General features: G+C 35.7%; 1 protein-coding gene across 1 annotated transcript in view; it reads left to right on the forward strand.

Moving 5' to 3' along the window:
- gmps (guanosine monophosphate synthase) overlaps window positions 1-17,820 on the forward strand; it is a 33,581-nt gene extending 15,761 nt beyond the window's left edge. Inside the window, 7 exon segments of the mRNA NM_200587.2 lie at window positions 346-451; window positions 1,557-1,672; window positions 1,875-2,000; window positions 9,210-9,325; window positions 10,389-10,519; window positions 12,901-13,073; window positions 15,912-17,820. Of these exon segments, the coding sequence (NP_956881.2) occupies window positions 346-451; window positions 1,557-1,672; window positions 1,875-2,000; window positions 9,210-9,325; window positions 10,389-10,519; window positions 12,901-13,073; window positions 15,912-16,013 (870 nt within the window). The 3' untranslated portion in view covers window positions 16,014-17,820.
- The last annotated feature ends 308 nt before the right edge of the window (window positions 17,821-18,128 follow it).

The raw sequence follows: 18,128 nt of genomic DNA on the forward strand, positions 1-18,128 counted from the left end.
AATAAAATAAAAAATAGAACAAAATATCAAAATAGAAGAAAAAACATTTTCTTGAGAATGAGTATTGCTTTTATTGTTGTAACAGTTATTTTGGTCTTTTTTTCACATTTGTGCTATTTAACAGCATAATAGTAAAGTGTTTTTTGCAGTTTGGCAATATTGGAGAATTCAAGCAGAGAAAATGGATTTCTAATGTATTGGGCTGTAGTAAATTTAAGACCCCTGTGGTGTGTCAGAATAGAGGCACACAAATGGATGTCTTGTCGTCTTCGTGTTATGTGAACTCAATTATGCCTTCACCCTTACTGATATTTTGCTGGTTCTTTTGAACGTTTTGCCTTTCAGGGTAAAGTAATCGAACCGCTGAAGGATTTCCATAAGGATGAAGTGAGAGCACTTGGTCGAGAGCTGGGGCTTCCTGAAGAGATCGTCTCAAGACATCCTTTCCCTGGTGAGAGCCTCAGAAACCTCTTTTTTTCTGGCAAATAATAATTTAAAGCATCACTTCTCCTAACAATTAGTTAGGTGTTCTATTTTGTATGTGCTGGAAATCCTTAAATGCTTGACTTTTAATCTAGTGTTAGCACTTAAAATGGTTGAAAATGTAGTTGTTTTATAATAATTTGTTACTGAATAGGTAATAAGAATGAACTATTTCAATAAAATAAAATAGCATAAACTCTGCAATCTGTGCCTTTGCCTGTAGCTTGATCTGCATGCCCTTTTGTCAGTTCATGAGTGAACAAATTCAAATAAATATACATTTAAAATGATAGATACATATTTTTAACATGTTTTGAAGTAAATGGTATTAATTCAATGTCGGGCTTGTGGCAAACGTGGCTTAGAATACTATTACAAATAGCATCTGATGAAATGTGCGGAAGTACATTTATGCTATTTGCCACACTCCGAGTGGTGGAAAAGTTTCAAAATTGCTTAAATTTGACTTTGGAAATGTGTAAGAATCCTCTGAAAGCCTCCTAGAACTATTTATGCACAAGATTTATATAGTTTCAATGTAAAGAAATCCCCTTGTCTAACCCCTGGTTAAATTCTGTGCGTCTATGTCTATGTAACTGCCCCCCTGATGTTTTAGAACATTGAACTTGCAGTTTGCCTTACTTAGACTTTTATTGAGTTCTGGTGCTCATGTGGACAGTACAATTTTGAGCATGTCTTAATTTATTCTCAATGGCCCTACTCCTCCTTCAATCGTTCCATTTGTTTGATGTTCTTTATTTTGTTGTACACAAAATAAAAAAAAATATATTTTGAAGAGTTCTGGAATGCAGCAGCCATTGACTTCCATAGCATTTTCCCTATTGTGGATGTCAGTGGCTGTTTGGTAAAAGATCTTCTTTTGTGTTCAACTAACTGAATGAATACTCGAATAACTTACTGACTGACTGACTAAATCAATAAATAAAAAAATTAAGTAATTAATAAAAAACACAAAAAAGGTTTGGAACTACTTAAAAATAACTGGCAGGAATATTTTAATTTTTGAGTGAACCATGTTTTTAAAATGCGTGATAAAGAAATGTGTTTTGCAGGTCCTGGTCTGGCCATTAGAGTTATCTGTGCTGATGAGCCTTATGTCTGTAAAGACTTTGCTGAAACTAACAACATACTGAAAATCATCACAGACTTCTCTGCCAGTGTCAAAAAGGTATGTGTGTTTAAACATTTGCTTCTTGTAGGCTGAATTATTGACACTGGCCTTGAATAATTCATCTTTTCTACCTAAAAGTATTAAAGCTTTCTGATTGAGTTGAAAGTGGACACTTGAAAGCACACTGTGGTTCCAGCTCCTAGTGGATTATATATGGCATGCTATAAAATCTCAATCCTTTTGATGTCACTCCGTTCAGCCTCACACCCTTCTTCAGAGAGTGAAGTCATGCATATCAGACGAGGAGGAAGAGAAACTCATGCAGATAACCAGCCTTCATTCACTAAATGCCTTTCTGCTGCCAATCAAAACAGTCGGTGTCCAGGTAAGGCTCATTGTCTGTTGTTTATTTACTTTCATTTTGATCATTCTTAATGTGAGCATGAGAATAAATTGCTCAGTGTTTTTTGGCAGAAAATGTCTGTTGTCTATATTTTATACTGACACCTAGAGGTGTGGATGCTACATCAGAACGAGCTTTTAAATTAGAAATGCCATTGCTCAAATGCACTCTTTGTACAAAGCCATTCTTTCTTTAGAGTCTGCATGCAAAAGATTAACTGCATTTCCACAGGCATGTTGCAAGCTCAGTGGAGTGCGCATTTTCAACTTGTGTTGTTTTTGGAGGCTTTTTCAATTTAGTTTTATTCTAGTCTTTGTGTGAAGCTAACATTTTAGTTTTTATTTGTTTGATGACCATTTTTCTCTAGTTTGTGTCGTTGAAAATAGTTTTGGTCTCTTTAGAAATGCAACCGTTAGTCCTGTCTCAAAAATTGATATCTGGACTTATTGTGCAATACTCTGAGATGACTTCAGTCGTAAAATTTTACAATGACTTTTACTTTATACCTTATCAGTGTCAGTTTATAATTGGGCAATTACCTAATAGAACATTGAATAGTATATATAATAGGACATAAACATTTTTTAACATTAAATTAGAATCAATAACTTAAAAATGATAAATATTTTAATGTGTTTATAGCTATTTGGTTATTATGCTGTTATATAATCGGTGGCATAAAATTCTCTCAAAATTACAATAATATCGCTTATCGCAACAATATTTCACGCAACAAAAATTCTTTATCGTGTTAGGCCTAGCAATTGACCCTTCGCTAAGCCACACCCAAAAACCGCCATCCACTAATCGTGGCTTAGCAACCGTAGTTATGCGGAGGGGCGCTGTCAAGCTTTTGAGCAAGGGAAACAGACCAAAGCGTTGTGCATATGGATTGTGCAAATCTGATACCCAGTATCCTTAAAGTTTGGACAGAGTCTTGGAATTCTTTCCCTTTCCAAAATCAAAAACCTAACAGGAGAAATGCCAGTGTGGATCAAGCTGTGGGGTACGCTAAAGGAGCGGAGTTAAGTTGGTTTTGTTTTGAAATTCCTGACATTCAGCGATAGACCGACAGCAATAACTCGCACACCTCTTACCCTAAACAGATCTAAACTGTGTTTCCTACAAAAATCCAAAGCAGGTTATGTTTCACAGCTGTCTGTTTCTTTTTTTTCCGCTCTATTATGAGTAATGCTCCGTTTAAGCCTTCGCCATAGTAACTTCGTCATACTAATAGTGAATAGGTCATGAGTTATTGATCAGGCAAATACTAATCTACAAACTGTTGCTAACTTTACTGAACTTCATATTTCCATCTATTTCAAGCTATGAATATTTGAAATTACAAATCAACAGAACAAAACAGAGATGTGATCACAAACTGAGTGCTTGCGATCAATATACTTACCCGCAGCTGTTTTTTATTAATTTATAAAGAGCACACAAACATTCTGACAGTAATAGGTAAATTACTGTACATTGTTATGGGTCAATGATGCTAAAATTCAGCACAAATCCATCAATTTCCTCTTTCTGGCTGTTCTTTCTATGAATGAATGATGTAGAAGCAGTGTCCATGTGTGTTTCCGTTAGTAACGCCATATTTCATTGCACAGCAGTTGGTCTATCAGGCTTTTTAGCTAAAAATAGAGAAATCACAGTTTAATTTGTTATTATTAGATTATTTTTCAATGTCACCTTTCCTGCTGAGCATTAGCTAAGCTGTTGAATGGTCAGAGTATGAGGCGGCTAGGCTAAGCTAGCTTCAATTTTGATTTAATTATTCTCTAATCTATTGCCTATTATGTCGTGAATATACCCCTGTAATGCATACTGCAGTCCTTTTTTTTTGGCTTTCTCTGATATCTCACATGTTCGCCAAAAATGACATTATATCCCTGGCAATGTCTGACACCGGCACATACTCATTGTAAAAGCCGTGCCAGGCACGAAAGCTAGAAAGGCGTAGCATCAGTAACTAAGGAGGGTGGGGCTTAACAAAGGGTCAATTGTATTTAACCCAATCAATATAAGTACCTATTAGTAAAGACAAAACCAAAATTCTATTAGACAAATAAATTTCTTTTTAAAACGAATTTATCAAATGATATTTTTCTTACCTTATAGACTTAATAACACAGAAGTTCCAGACATGAAATTAAGTTGTGATTTGCTATGTGAATGACAAAATAGTTACAGGGCCAAATAGAAGGGATGCTTGGTACATATGCTGTCAGTCAAGTCGAAACTAAGAACCCACCTTACACTTTCTCTTTCTGTCACACTCAGACATGCACACACATGCGCAGATTCAGACAGACGCGCATACACAAACAGCCAATTTACACTTTCATAAATATAAAGTACTGCGCAGTGCAACATTACTGCAAAATAATAGCACGACTAAACAAAACAAAATATCTTTATAACATTTAATTTATAATCTTAATTTAATAAATTACTTGCGCCTCAGAAGACAACCCTGACATGCATTGAACGCACGGTGGCATTTCAAGGCGTGGGACTCGGAGCACGGGCCCTCTTGTTTCTAGAGGTCATTAATAATATAATAACATTAATATTGAAATGGTTACGGTGTTTTAGAATGACCAGAACAACATTTCACATGTTTTACTATGTGCTCAGCCTGCTGATTTATCCACTCACATTTTTTATCATCACATGAACCGTTATAACAAATTCACATGACATTTTTTAATGTGCGTACTTTAATTTGTTCGGTAATTGTGTTTTTATTGCAGTTAATGCGCATCTTTTCTTATAGAATAAAAAGGTTATCTTACTCCATAATGCACATATGTTTTTATAAGCATTTTTAAAATTTATGGACCTCTTAAAAACCAACTGTTTTTTTGTGCCATATCCAAAATGCGTATAAAAATAGGTGGGTAGAAACGTAGCTAGTGATAGAACTGTTGTGAATTAATTATGAATAATTAATTAATTCATAACGAATTAATCATTTGAAGCCTACCGTTTTAACTACCTGACCCACTTTTGTCTTTGTTTTACCCATAAACAAATCATAAATAAATAAAGATAAGTTACAGACAAATTACCACCTGTTAATTATTTTTGCTGCGTGACTCATAAATAGGAGTGAATAGGCAGAGTAATCTGTGTCGTTATAATGACGTTGACTAATTTGGTTGTTAAAAAAGGTGCACAACCAACAGGAACAAGGCAACAGTATTTGAGGTTTTCACTAAAATGACTAAGTACAAGCGTGAATGCGAAAGATTGAACCAGTCTACTTACCCGCTCCCTTCATGGACCCGCTGTCTCAAGCGCATGACAGTGTGTGTGTGTCTGACTGTGTCTGACTGTGTCTGACTGTGTCTGTGTGTGTGTGTGTGTGTGTGTGTGTGTGTGTGTGTGTGTGTGTGTGTGTGTGTGTGTGTGTGTGTGTGTGTGTGTGTGTGTGTGTGTGTGTGTGTGTGTGGTCACATGATGTGCGTTTTCAGCGGTAGTGTTGAAGGAGGACTGCTCAGAAATGCTAGATGAAATCCCATCATGGATGTGGATCATTTTCGTTCTAAAATGCCATTTAAAATAAGACCTATTAGTGTAAACAAGGTCTAAGTGTGTATTTTTTCGCAAGAGGATTTGCAGCGAGGGTGGGGTGGAGGATCGCGATGCTGGCTCAGCATCATAGTGTCTGTCAGCCATCGCGATGGACGATTACATCATCTATCAGCCCAACTCTAATTGAGAGGTCATAATAGGTAACTGTTCATGGAGGTAAATTGGCCACCCCTACTATTTATTTATTATTTTTTTTTACAAGAAGTATCATGGAATTTTTAATGACCACAGAGAGTCAGGACATCGGCTTAGCGTATCATTTGAAAGACGGATTTTGTAAACCACACTTAGTTTTTTTTATTCGTCAAAAATATTGCATTATATTTTAAATGACTGAATTGAAAACACTTAATACTCTGCTCTAGCAATGTGCCAGTGGACATGCAGCAATAGTGTCTAACAACAAAACTCCGGCTCCAGTAAAATGATTTTTCACTTGTGAAATAATGCACTTGAGCCTTAAATTATCGGACTGTTACACTTATTTACGGTTAAAGTCAAAATTTTTAACCCCCCTTTCAATTTTTTTTTTCTTTTTTAAATATTTCCCAAATAATGTTTAATAGAGCAAGGAAATTTTCACAGTATGTCTAAATGTTTTTTTCCGGTGAAAGTTTTAGTTGTTTTGTTCTGGCGAGAATAAAAACAGTTTTTATTTATTTAAAAACAATTTTAAGGTCAAAATGATTAGCCCCTTTAAGTTATATATTTTTTCTAGTCTACAGAGCAAACCATTGTTATACAATAACTTTTTTATTTTTATTAATTACCCTATCCTGCCTTGTTAATCTAATGAACCTAGTTTAGCTTTCACATGCCACTTTAAGCTGTGTTGAAGTGTCTTGAAAAATATCTAGTAAAATATTATTTACTGTCATAATGGCAAAGATATTAGAAAGTTATCAGAAATTAGTTAATAAAACTATTATGTTTAGAAAAAAATCTTGAAAAAAATCTTCTCTTTTTTTAAACAGGAATTATGGAACAAAATAAACAGGGAACTAATATTTCAGGGCAGCTAATAATTCTGACTTCAACTGTATGTATAGGAGTGTTTGGAAAACCCCCTTTGAAAGCTAAGTACTGTGTGTCTTTCCCTCTCAGTCTTGTCATAAAGAATATAGCTGTTAGCAGGTTCAAGCCCTTTAGAGCAGTGGTTCTCTAACTTTTTTTCATCAAGTACCACCTTAGAAAAAATATGTCTCTCCAAGTATCACCAAAATGAGCAGTATTGAAATACAGTAGCGTAGTAGACCCAGTAAAGCAGCTACAACTCTGCACAGTTATCATGGCAGATTACCTCAGAAATATAGGCCAAATGTCATATAAAGCATATTATATACATCATTTTTGGTAAACTTTGAAATGTGTGAAGCATGTACAAGACATATTTCATTACTCCGCGTACCACTAGAAGGAAGCCTGCGTACCACTAGTGGTACACGTACCACAGTTTGAGAACCACTGCTTTAGAGCATTAAAGCACATTGTTTAATAGCTAGCAATCCTGGTAGTAATAAAAAAAAAAAAATCATTTTAGCCAGTTGTTTATCTTTAGAATTTTTTTTTTTTAAGAAAATAACATTTTGACTGTTAAAGGGCTACATATAATACTATAAGAAGAAACTGCTCATTTAGTTTAGTTTGATTTAAATGCTCTCCAAAATGACAGACACTTCTGTCTGCTTGTATCTCATTATGACATTTTCCTGTCTCCACGTTGCTGTGGTTAGGCTTTCAAACACACGTTGATTTCACAAGCACTGTTGCTGTTATATACTCCGTTGCTTTGTTTAATTGGGATGTTTAGTGCAGCTGCAAATGCCCAAGTGCTTTTCATTTTGTACATCAGAGTAACATATAGAGCAGCAGTTGATCTAATGCTATGTGCAGGTCACATGATGTTTGTATTTATCGACAGCTTTTCAATCATACTGTCAGATGAAGCTGGCTCGCGTCGGAGATGAAGCCTTTTGACAGAAAACACATCCAGACAGAGGCAGTCAGCGTCTCACCACACACTGGCTGATGACGCATGGCTGGGTGTTTCTCTCACAAACAGCCTACTGCTAAAATTACCACAGTCTGCAGACTCTGAGCTGGGACATGCTGACAGGCAGGGGGAAGAGTTTAAAAATACCATACACTGTATTTATGCATGTTGGCAAGCCTGTAATGGACTATATGCACGGGGACTTTTAATTTTGTTTAAGCCAGCTCAGACGCTTCCGGTGTACTGTCATGTTATTGTAAACTTGCTGCGTTTGTTCAAAATCCAAAATGGTCCAATTGAGAAACAATATAAAGGGGGTCTCTCTTTAGACGAGAGGCATTGCATTCAATTTTATTTTCTGCACCATGTCTTTAAGATATGGGAATTTAATTTACCACAGTATTTTCTTTTTTATGATTTCTTTTTTTATTAAATAGTATTACACTTGCATCAGATACTTATTAGAGATCGTACATTTGAATACACTCATAGGTACATGCACACATGGACTCAATTTCTCTTTCAGCCAAATATGCTTTCCTATATGTGCACATGTAAACATATGCGGTGTACATAAAAATAAAAAGAGAAAAAAAAACAAGAACAGGGAAAAAATTACCAGCTACAAGAAAAAAAAAAATATGAAAGACTGTTTAGATTTAGGGAGTGATCTATTACATCAGAATTGTAACTAATGGACCGTTTCCACAGAGTGGTACGGTTTGTTTGGTATGCTTTTATGGCCATTTCCACTGTCACGGTACTTAAAAGCGAACCGTACCATACCTCTTTTGGTCACCCTTTGCAAAGGGTACCTAGCATGTAAAAAAAAAAGGGTAAAAAGCGGAGCTAGACGTGCAGCTGAATGCTGTTTGTTCACACAGATACATCACATGCAGAAGCAGGAGAATGAAAACAAATTAAGCGACATTTTTAAAAACACAGTTGAGACATTATAACGTATTAATATATACATATAATAACAAGCCATGGTCGACCTGAGCTCAAACAAACCTGGGACCTCGTTGTCTTGATGAACAGCCACAAAGCCAAGAACAACAAAATCTGCTGTGTACCTCTTAGTGCAGGGGTCACCAATCTCGGTCCTAGAGGGCCGGTGTCCCTGCTGGGTTTAGCTCCAACTTGCCCCAACACACCTGCCTGGATGTTTCAAGTATACCTAGTAAGAGCTTGATTAGCTTGTTCAGGTGTGTTTGATTAGGGTTGGAGCTAAAATCTGCAGCACACCGGCCCTCCAGGAACAAGTTTGGTGACCCCTGTCTTAGTGGAAACGGGCCATTAATGATCAGATCAGGTGTATGCGATGTTGCATAATTTCTTTCCCAGTATGAAGTTGGTCTGTTTTATAATTTTCCATTATAATTTCAATCCATGCATTTGATGATATCTTTTTTGTAATATTCTTTTTAACAGCCACCAACAGGATATTTATGAAAAATGTTTCTCTTTTTTTATTTTACTATTTTTCATGTATATATTTTAAAAAATTATTTTCCAATCAAAGTGTATCGCAGATTTAAAAATATTAAATATTATATTTAACTCTCATTCTATATGATCTGTCTGTACAGGGAGACTCAAGATCATACAGTTATGTTTGTGGGGTGAGCAGTAAAGAGGCTCCTCACTGGGATTCTCTGATGTTCCTGGCCAGACTCATCCCTCGCATCTGTCATTCCATCAACAGGTAATGTCAACAGATGGACTCTTTGCTCTAGTGCTTAACTGTGAGGAGCTCCAGGAATATTCTCTGATGTTTGGGTCAAATCTTCTGTGTGCTTATTTAGTTACAAAAGTGTTTTAATAATAAAAAAGTGTTTTAAACTATGTCCACACCTACACTTGTATTTTGATAAACTGAGTTTTGCCTGCTTTCATTTAAAAACTAATTTGTGTCTACATGACACATGTTTCATGTTTGGTGTGAACCCAGCCATGTTGGCCAGTTAGAAAGGAGACAACAGTGAGCACGGGGATGTCGTGAGGCAAAATTTCCAGTTGTAGTGTTCACATTAACACGCTGTACCCAGAGTTTTGGAAAATCTTCACCCTGACCAGAATTTTCAGAAATTTTCAGATTTAGTCTCCCAATACTCTGTTTTCATGAGTGAAATCGACAACATATATGTGTGGACTGGGCATGGGGCGGTATAAGATTCTGACGGTGTGATAACCTTTGTTAAAAATGCCACGGTTTCTCTGTATTGTGATTATTGTTCTAAAATATGTTCTTTTTAAATGTTTAACTTTCCCCCCTTTAAACACACTAATTCTTTTTATTTTAAATTATTGACTTCTGTTGTGTTAATTTGTTTCAAAAACAGATTTATTTACAATTTAAAACAGCACATTTAGAGATCTTTTCTGCTGGACATAGTTGTCCTGAAAAAATAAATAAATAAACGAAAATAAAAAATCTTACTCGTACCTTAGGAACAATACAGCAAAAAATATTGACTTTTCCAAACTGCGGTATACCTTGAACACGGTTATCATTCCATGTCTAGTGTAGACAGTAGCAGTAGCTTTTTCACTTGCACGTTAATATATAAGAAAAAACAGCAACACCCAAAGCTACAAAAGCATCAGATTTATTCAATTAAAAAGGGGTAAAATAAATTGCATTGTAGAAGAAGAACAAGTATGTAGGTTTAAGAGTGTCATTTTGTCTAAATTTCTTTTATGCACATGACTTATATTGTCCATTATTGTCAATAATTTTCTTTTTTTGTCCTTGCTCATCTCTGCAGAGTTGTTTACGTCTTCGGTTCACATGTAAAGGAACCGCCCACAGACATCACACCCACCTTCCTGACCACTGGTGTACTGAGCACACTGCGACAGGCAGACTTTGTAGCACACTCCATTTTAAGGGAGTCCGGTAAGAGCCGTCTGCTGCATTATTATCATAACCTTTTGCCTGTGTAAACAGTCCAACCACAGCTATGGCTATTGCGAGAGCGGTATAAACGCTTTCACCACAGTTATGTCTCTGAGGGGAAAATCTGCTTTGCCTAGACAAGGCAACAAATTTTCATAACAATAATTCATTACATTTCTATAGCACTTCTCTAAGCATTCAAAGCACTTTTCACATTTGAAGGGAATTTTAAGTCTTACTATTGTACAGACTTCTTGTACAGATTTCTGGTATTTAAATGGTTTTAAGAGTAAAACCATTTCACTTTATTTTATAATAGGTTTTGAATAACAATATTAGCAAGCAGGGCTTAACTTTTTTGATCACCAGCCACTGTGGCTAGAAGTTTTCCAACATTACTAGCCACTTTCCATTTTAACTAGCCACACTTTTGTTGCTTGGAAAATATATTTTGTATTAATAAATGTGACTTTGGCATGTTAAAATGACTTGATTTAGATTTTGTGCTGTCCACATGCCTCCTTATTTATTTCACTGTTTGTGTGTGTTGTGTGTGAGCTAGCTCACTGTGCCTGAGCAAATGGGTTGTGTTGCATTGGAATTGGTTTTTATTTCAAATGACTTTTTAGGACTCAAAATTAAGGAGTTGCCATATTTTACCATATCTGACCACACCCCCCCCCAAAAAAACAAGCAAACATATAGCTGTATACACGCACTTTTATTCGACAAAACTTGTGCTTTTTTTTTTTTAATTGACATTTAAAAAGATCTATTGTCATGCATCTAAAATATGCACAGTAATCTGTCCTGGCTAAAGGTCCCAGATCAGCGGTTACTACACATAAATGGGTAGTTAATCTCATATTAAAGCAATGTTATTGCAAAGGATGATAATTAGGCTATATTAACAAAAATAACTGTAAGCAAAAGAAAGCAGGTGAAACTCCACAAGTGATATTGAAAGGATGATCACATGCCTGAGAATAATTAAAACGAAAGCAGTGGCTGCCGCTGCTGCTTACAAAAATGTTTGCCGTTTACACGAGCATCGCTTTTTGTCTAGTCTATTTCAAAGAGAACCGATCGCACCAGTTGTGCTTCCTCTACACACAGTTGTTTTGCGCAAGTAAACGGGACCGCACTTTTTAACAGTCGCGCGCATCACATCACCTGTGCGCGCGAGTAATCATTCTCTCATAAGATGTTCACCTGCTTTTTGTTTGTGTGAACACAGTTATTTTTGTCAGTCATGCTGCGTCTCGATTCTAAGATCACATTTGCACGCATATTGGGCCATCCTTTTTGTCGAAACCTGCATTAAGAAAACTACAATGTAAACATTATTTCCAACCTGCCAAAGTGGCTAGTGGGAGCGGCTGTCTTTTCGCCAAAACTGAAATCTTCCCGCATTTGGCGGGTTGGCGGGTGTTAATGTTAGCGGGTGTCTAAGTGTTAGCAAGTTTTACAATTAGGCATTGGTGTAAGAATTCATGTGGTCAGTGTATATAAACTATGAACTGATTGACTATATTGTGATGTATATCTTTTTCAGGATATGAGATGACTTGTATCGTAAAATGAGATTTTTGTCATACTAACTAGTTGTAAAGCAGCTGAAGTCAGACAGAATATTTATTAGTCTGAAAAAATTGAAGAAAGTACAAGGAGTTGTTTCAAGGAATTTTGCCTAGACTGATTATTTGGTTGTGTTGGACCTCTACCTTTAAATAAGGGTAAAACAAAAGCAGATTTCCAAATAAGTGGGATTTAATTTAATTTAAGAGAAAGATAAATAAAAAAAAAAACGCAGAGGAGTCAGAGGTGGAGCAATAAAATCATTTTCTAACAGCCGATAACTTAAAAAGAAGTTTAGTATTTATCAGCACTTGCCGATTTTGCCACTTAACAGATAGCCACTGAGCACAATGTTTGTTCTCCTATATGCTGTAAAACTGCAGGTTAACTATGTTTATATTTAATAACTTGTATTTGAATATAATGTGATAATGTGCACTTTTTGTAAAGCTGCTTTAAAACAATAAATATTGTAAAAACGTGCTATACAATTAAACTTGAATTGAATATATAAATGTCTGTAAAACTTTGAACTTTTCAAAATATCTTCTGTGTTTGGAACATTGGGAATAGGTTTGGAGTAAACATTTGAGTTTTTGCGTGAACTTCATTTATTACAATGTTGTCATGAATCAAGGTGTATTGTTCCACTTCTAGACTCTTATCTTCATTCAAGTACTGAAAATGCAGACATCATATGAACATTCACTAGCTTTAATCCAAAAATCTGGCATTGTCAAAAGATAAGCTTGTATATGTTATATTGTAAGTGTAATATTAAAGAATTTTTGTTTAATGTACAGGCTACTCGAGTAAGATCAGTCAGATGCCAGTTATCCTCACACCGCTGCACTTTGACCGTGACCCACTGCAGAAACAACCATCCTGCAGACGCTCTGTCGTCATTAGAACCTTCATCACCAGCGACTTCATGACCGGCATCGCTGCTACTCCAGACAACCAGATCCCAGAGGAGGTGAGAATTTCAGTTATCTAGCCAAACTTTTTTCCCATGTCCACCATTTTCTGCATGTTACTACTGCATTTGAAAATGATGGGTTGCACCCCCGGTTTGGGGAACTTCCATTCCAATGAATACAAATCATTTCAAATAATAATGTTATGCAACTAATTATGTATGCAGAGTTGAAATCACAATTATCAATTAATAGTAATTAATTATTATGAAAATATATATTTTTTTATTTTCAAATTATTTATTGGAGAAAAAAGTTTTCCCGAGAGTTTCTTTAAATAGTATTTTCTCTTGTCTTTGATTTGGTGACAATGCATTATTTTGCAAGATACTAGTATTCAACGTAGTGCAATTTAAAGACTTAGCTACACGTGACATATTAGTAGGTGGGTAATTGAATAACAGTGGAGTGTTTAGTAGACAATATATTAAAAATATACATATTATAAAAATGTTAACTATAAAAAAGACTGTATATTTATTTAAAAAGATAATTATAGAATAAATGATACTATTATAGGAAACACTGGAAATGTCCTTGCTCTGTTAACATCACTTGGAAATGTAAAAAAAAAAATGACTGGAGGGTGAATAATTTTGACTTTAGCTATAAAAACTGAGGGAGTGCTGTGTTTTGGATTTGTGTCTTATTTATGCTTATAAATAATGTTATGCTTGGTTTGTTACTGTGACATTACAGGGTGGCTTTGTCTTAAGTCTTATTTATTTTTTTAAATAACCCTTGAATTCAGATTTAATAGTTTTATAGTTCCTAATATTTTGGTATACAAAATGGTCACAATATTTTGTTCACATGCAAAAAAAAAAAAATATATATATATATATCTTGAGATCTTAATCACTTTGCTAATCACAAAGGCTGCAATATGAATGTGATTTTAATTTGAATATATAAACATATTTATTTTCTGTCCCAGAGCAAATACATGTCTTTCCTCAGGCTTATGGCATTCATAGTACCTAAAATCTGTACCATTTTTTGGGTACTCTTTCCAAAGAGGAGCTAGACGCGCAGCTGAATGCTATTATTTAGAGATTAGCGTCACTAGCGCATGCACATTCCAGGAGAATGAAAACAAAAGAAGGGCCAATTTTAAATACACAGCTGAGACATTACACTGTAATAGTATATACATATAATAGCAAGCCATGGTCGACCCGAGCTCAAACAAACTTTGTCGTCATTTTGATGAACCGCCACAAAGCCAGTGGTTTCATAGAGCGAGTGGTTTCACTTTCTCCAGAGAGCTCTATTTGCTGTGTTCACTGCGTGTCTGTATTTGAAATTTTATCTGATGATGATAATGTGCGCATGATTATTGAAGTGCTTCTGACATCCCTCTCACATTTGTTCATTTCTGAAAGGATAAGAAGCGCAAAAAAAACAATAACAATGGAGCAATTGATTCTTTTAGCAACCTAAAACATAAACAAACTGCCATGTTTAATTATTATCTTGTCCTTTAGGACTATTACGAACTCAGAATGATGGAATTTTATATATATATATATATATATATATATATATATAGTACATGAGTTTCACTCTTAATTTGTCACCTTTTGCCACCCCTAATGAGTTTACAAATGACATCTCCTGCTCAGTTTTCAAAAACGTTTAATTGATTGTTTTCAGTTGAATTTTTGAAAATTGAATCCTCCCATTTTTTTATCATGTGGCATGGGAAAAAAGGTGGATATATGTGTGTTCTGACTTTGTCGCTAAGCCAGGGCAAGTTGGAGAACTGGTTAATCTCAGGTGAGATGATGAACCAGTGATCTATTACTCCTTCTCACAGTGAGTGCAGATTGCCTTCTAGTGGCGAAGTAATAATTGCATTTAAGCTCCTGCAAGTGTAATTAAGAAGTGTAATGATCATTGTCCAACTGAACTAAAACTTAATTTCTGTAAAACTGTAAAAAAACTGAAAGTGAGTGCTTCTCAGTCTATACAGACTGAAATTATTTAGTCATTCCTTAATGTAATGACTTTGAAATGGCAAATGGTTGGCTTTACTTCTCAATTATTAGTCATGCTGAGATAAAGAGCCTACTTCATACAAAAACAGTTCTTTGTGTTGATGTACTAAAATTAATATACAAAATCATGTTTATTTTCTTCACCATTTTAATACTTGACTGATCACATGCCTGACACCCACAATCTTTCAGAATTTCCATCCCATAAAGCAATGTTTCCATCTTGTGCACAAACTGACTTGTGTAAACCTAAATCTAAGCAGAGAGCTGCATATGTAAGGTACATGCAGTTGTGTAAATATACAACAGGTTGTTTAAATTGTTGAAACATTAACAAAATCTCAGGTGAACTTAAATTTGAACTTAAATTTGAATGAAAGTAAATATTCTTGGGATTTGAATTACAACAGTGTTTGGAAATGCCTGCATTATAACGCACACATGCGTGCACGCACGCGCACACACACACACTCACACACACACACACACGCACAAAACAATAATAAAATAAAACACAAATTATTCTTGCCATGAAAATTCCCAAAGAAGCTAGCATCTTTCAAGTTGAGCAGATTTTAGTGGTTATTAACATTTATATGGTCATGGGAAATTGTTGCAATACGTGAAAAAGATGCACAGTATAATGAATGATTAATTGTTTACTGCTTTTGTGTAATCCATAAAGTAACTTTAGTTTTTAAAATGTAATCTATTCTAATCCTACATACAGATTTTGGGAGTGTGAGAAGATCATCCAGATTGCATGTCAGTTAACCAGTTACTGGCCATCGCTGAACACTGAATATGCTTTGTGCTTAACTCTTTCTCTGGCCGCAGGTGGTTCTCAAGATGGTGAACGAGATCAAGAAAATCCCCGGCATCTCACGGGTGATGTACGACCTGACGTCCAAACCACCGGGAACCACCGAGTGGGAGTAGAGCCGTGGACTCTTGGACTCTCTGATTTCTCCTCGTCGACTCCTCTTCTACCTCCCCCTTTCCCAGTACTGCTACATTCCCCCCTTCAAATCCCTTTTTCTCCTCTCCTGTGCGCACCCCCTCACCTCATTTAGGCTCGCCGGCCTGTCATTGTCCCGCTGAGATCGGAACATTCCTTACAACGACAGGTTGTACTGTGATCAGCGCTAAACTGATGATGTTACTTCAGTTGGGCCTCATTATCTGGGGTCAGTTGTAATATTGGTATTATATTGTTGTCGTCGTTATTATCTTCATCACTGATGATGATGATGATAATGATGATACACTGACTTTTTTTGTATCAGCTGTCTGTGTTCATTGCATTGTGACGGGTCACTCCTCCAAACTTTTTGTTGTAGCCACCGAAGGTCTAAGGTCATTATAGGGCAGTAGACTGTCCACAGGGCAGCATGACACCCAACTAAAGCTTTTCTTTCTTTCTTTTTTACGTCCACTGATCTAAGGATAAAGTTTGGAGTTGAGCTGCTTTCTGCCTTTTAAGATAAGCTTGATTTAACTAACCCAGTGTTGAGTTCTGTTTGGATTGCTCTCTTTGAAATCTGCTTTGGAAGTGGAAGGACTAGCAGTCGTAGCTCCTTAAATCATGACCAATCCATGTTTATTTGCCAAATCCAGACGAGTAGAGTGTTTCGTGATTGGCGCTCTTATGCAGTGGCAGGTTGGTTTATCGCAGAGGTTTTGCAGTGAAGGAAACTCCTAAAATCGGGAGGCTTCCTGAAATTTTGTGCCTGTTTTATCTTTCTTTTTGGTTCTTAGTTGTTGTTTTTTTTTTTTTTTTTCAGGGATGCGACTTCATTTTATGCTGCATTTTGTTTAAGAGGATTATTTAGTTTTGAATAGTGAGAGTAAATATGTGATTATCTGCATTTTACATCACCGTCATGGCTGAGTTTGCCTGCTCTGGTCTTACAAACATGGAAGATCAACAGTGTACTTATTTTCACCAACAAAGGCCTTGGTATTTTTATTTTTTTGTGTGTGTGCTCGGAACAGCAATAGTGTTTCCTAAAGCAAGTTGAAATGAGATTTCTGTTGTTTTTTTATGGAGAGTGAAAGAGGTGATGGACAGGACACAACCCGAGGGACGTCCCGCACCATACACCAAGTTCTTCTGAGCCGCGTTTGGCTGAAATGAATTTGGACCATGAGTTACAGTCAATGTCCAAGTCCTCATTATATTGATATTCCACTCCTTTAACAGAAGCGTGTCTGTATGTATAGAGAGAGTGGGCTTTCATTGCAGATCTGCGTTCAGCCCTCTGTCTAATTTATGGTGTAGAGAATCGTTGTGATATGATAACATGCTCTGTATTTATTGTCTTTAAAGATTTCATTTCAAAAACCTTCTGTTGTCATGATAGCAAAAAAAAAAGAAAAAAAAAACGCAAGATGAACTTACTTCCTTGTCTTAATTGCTGACCTTGTTCTTAATGTCTTTTTCCTCAAGTGTCACCTTTGTGTATATTTTACTCGTCTATTAAAAATGACAACTAACAAGTTTAAATTCCTAGTGGGTAAACTGCAATATTACACGATATTCAGTTTAATTTATGCAATTCAAAATGTTGATTTCACCCTCCTCCTCCTCACCCCGTCCCTTTATTTTCTGTCTACATGAACAATGCTGTTTTACCTTAGTATTGTGCCTCAGACCAAGCCACCGCATGCAGTTTGAAACTGATATTTGTATAATGCAAACTGAGCTTTAATAAAGAACTCTGTGTTCAGATTTCTCTCATCAAAAGAGCTTTCTTTGATTCGTTTTAGATGTACAGTTGAAGTCTGAATTATTAGCCCCTCTGTTTATTTTTCTCTCCCAATTTCTGTTTAACGGAGAGGAGATTTTTTAACACATTTCTCAACATAATAGTTTTAATAACTAATTTCTAATAACTGGTTTATTTTATCTTTGTCATGATGACAGTAAATAATATTTGACTAGATATTTTTCAAGACACTTCTATACAGCTAGGTTAATTAAGTTAACTAGGCAGGTTAGGGTAATTAGGAAAGTTATTGAATAACGATGGTTTGTTCTGTAGACTATCGAAA

This window comes from Danio rerio, chromosome 18, assembly GCF_052040795.2.
Source record: "Danio rerio strain M-AB ecotype USA chromosome 18, GRCz13ab, whole genome shotgun sequence".
NCBI classification, from domain to species: Eukaryota; Metazoa; Chordata; class Actinopteri; order Cypriniformes; family Danionidae; genus Danio; species Danio rerio.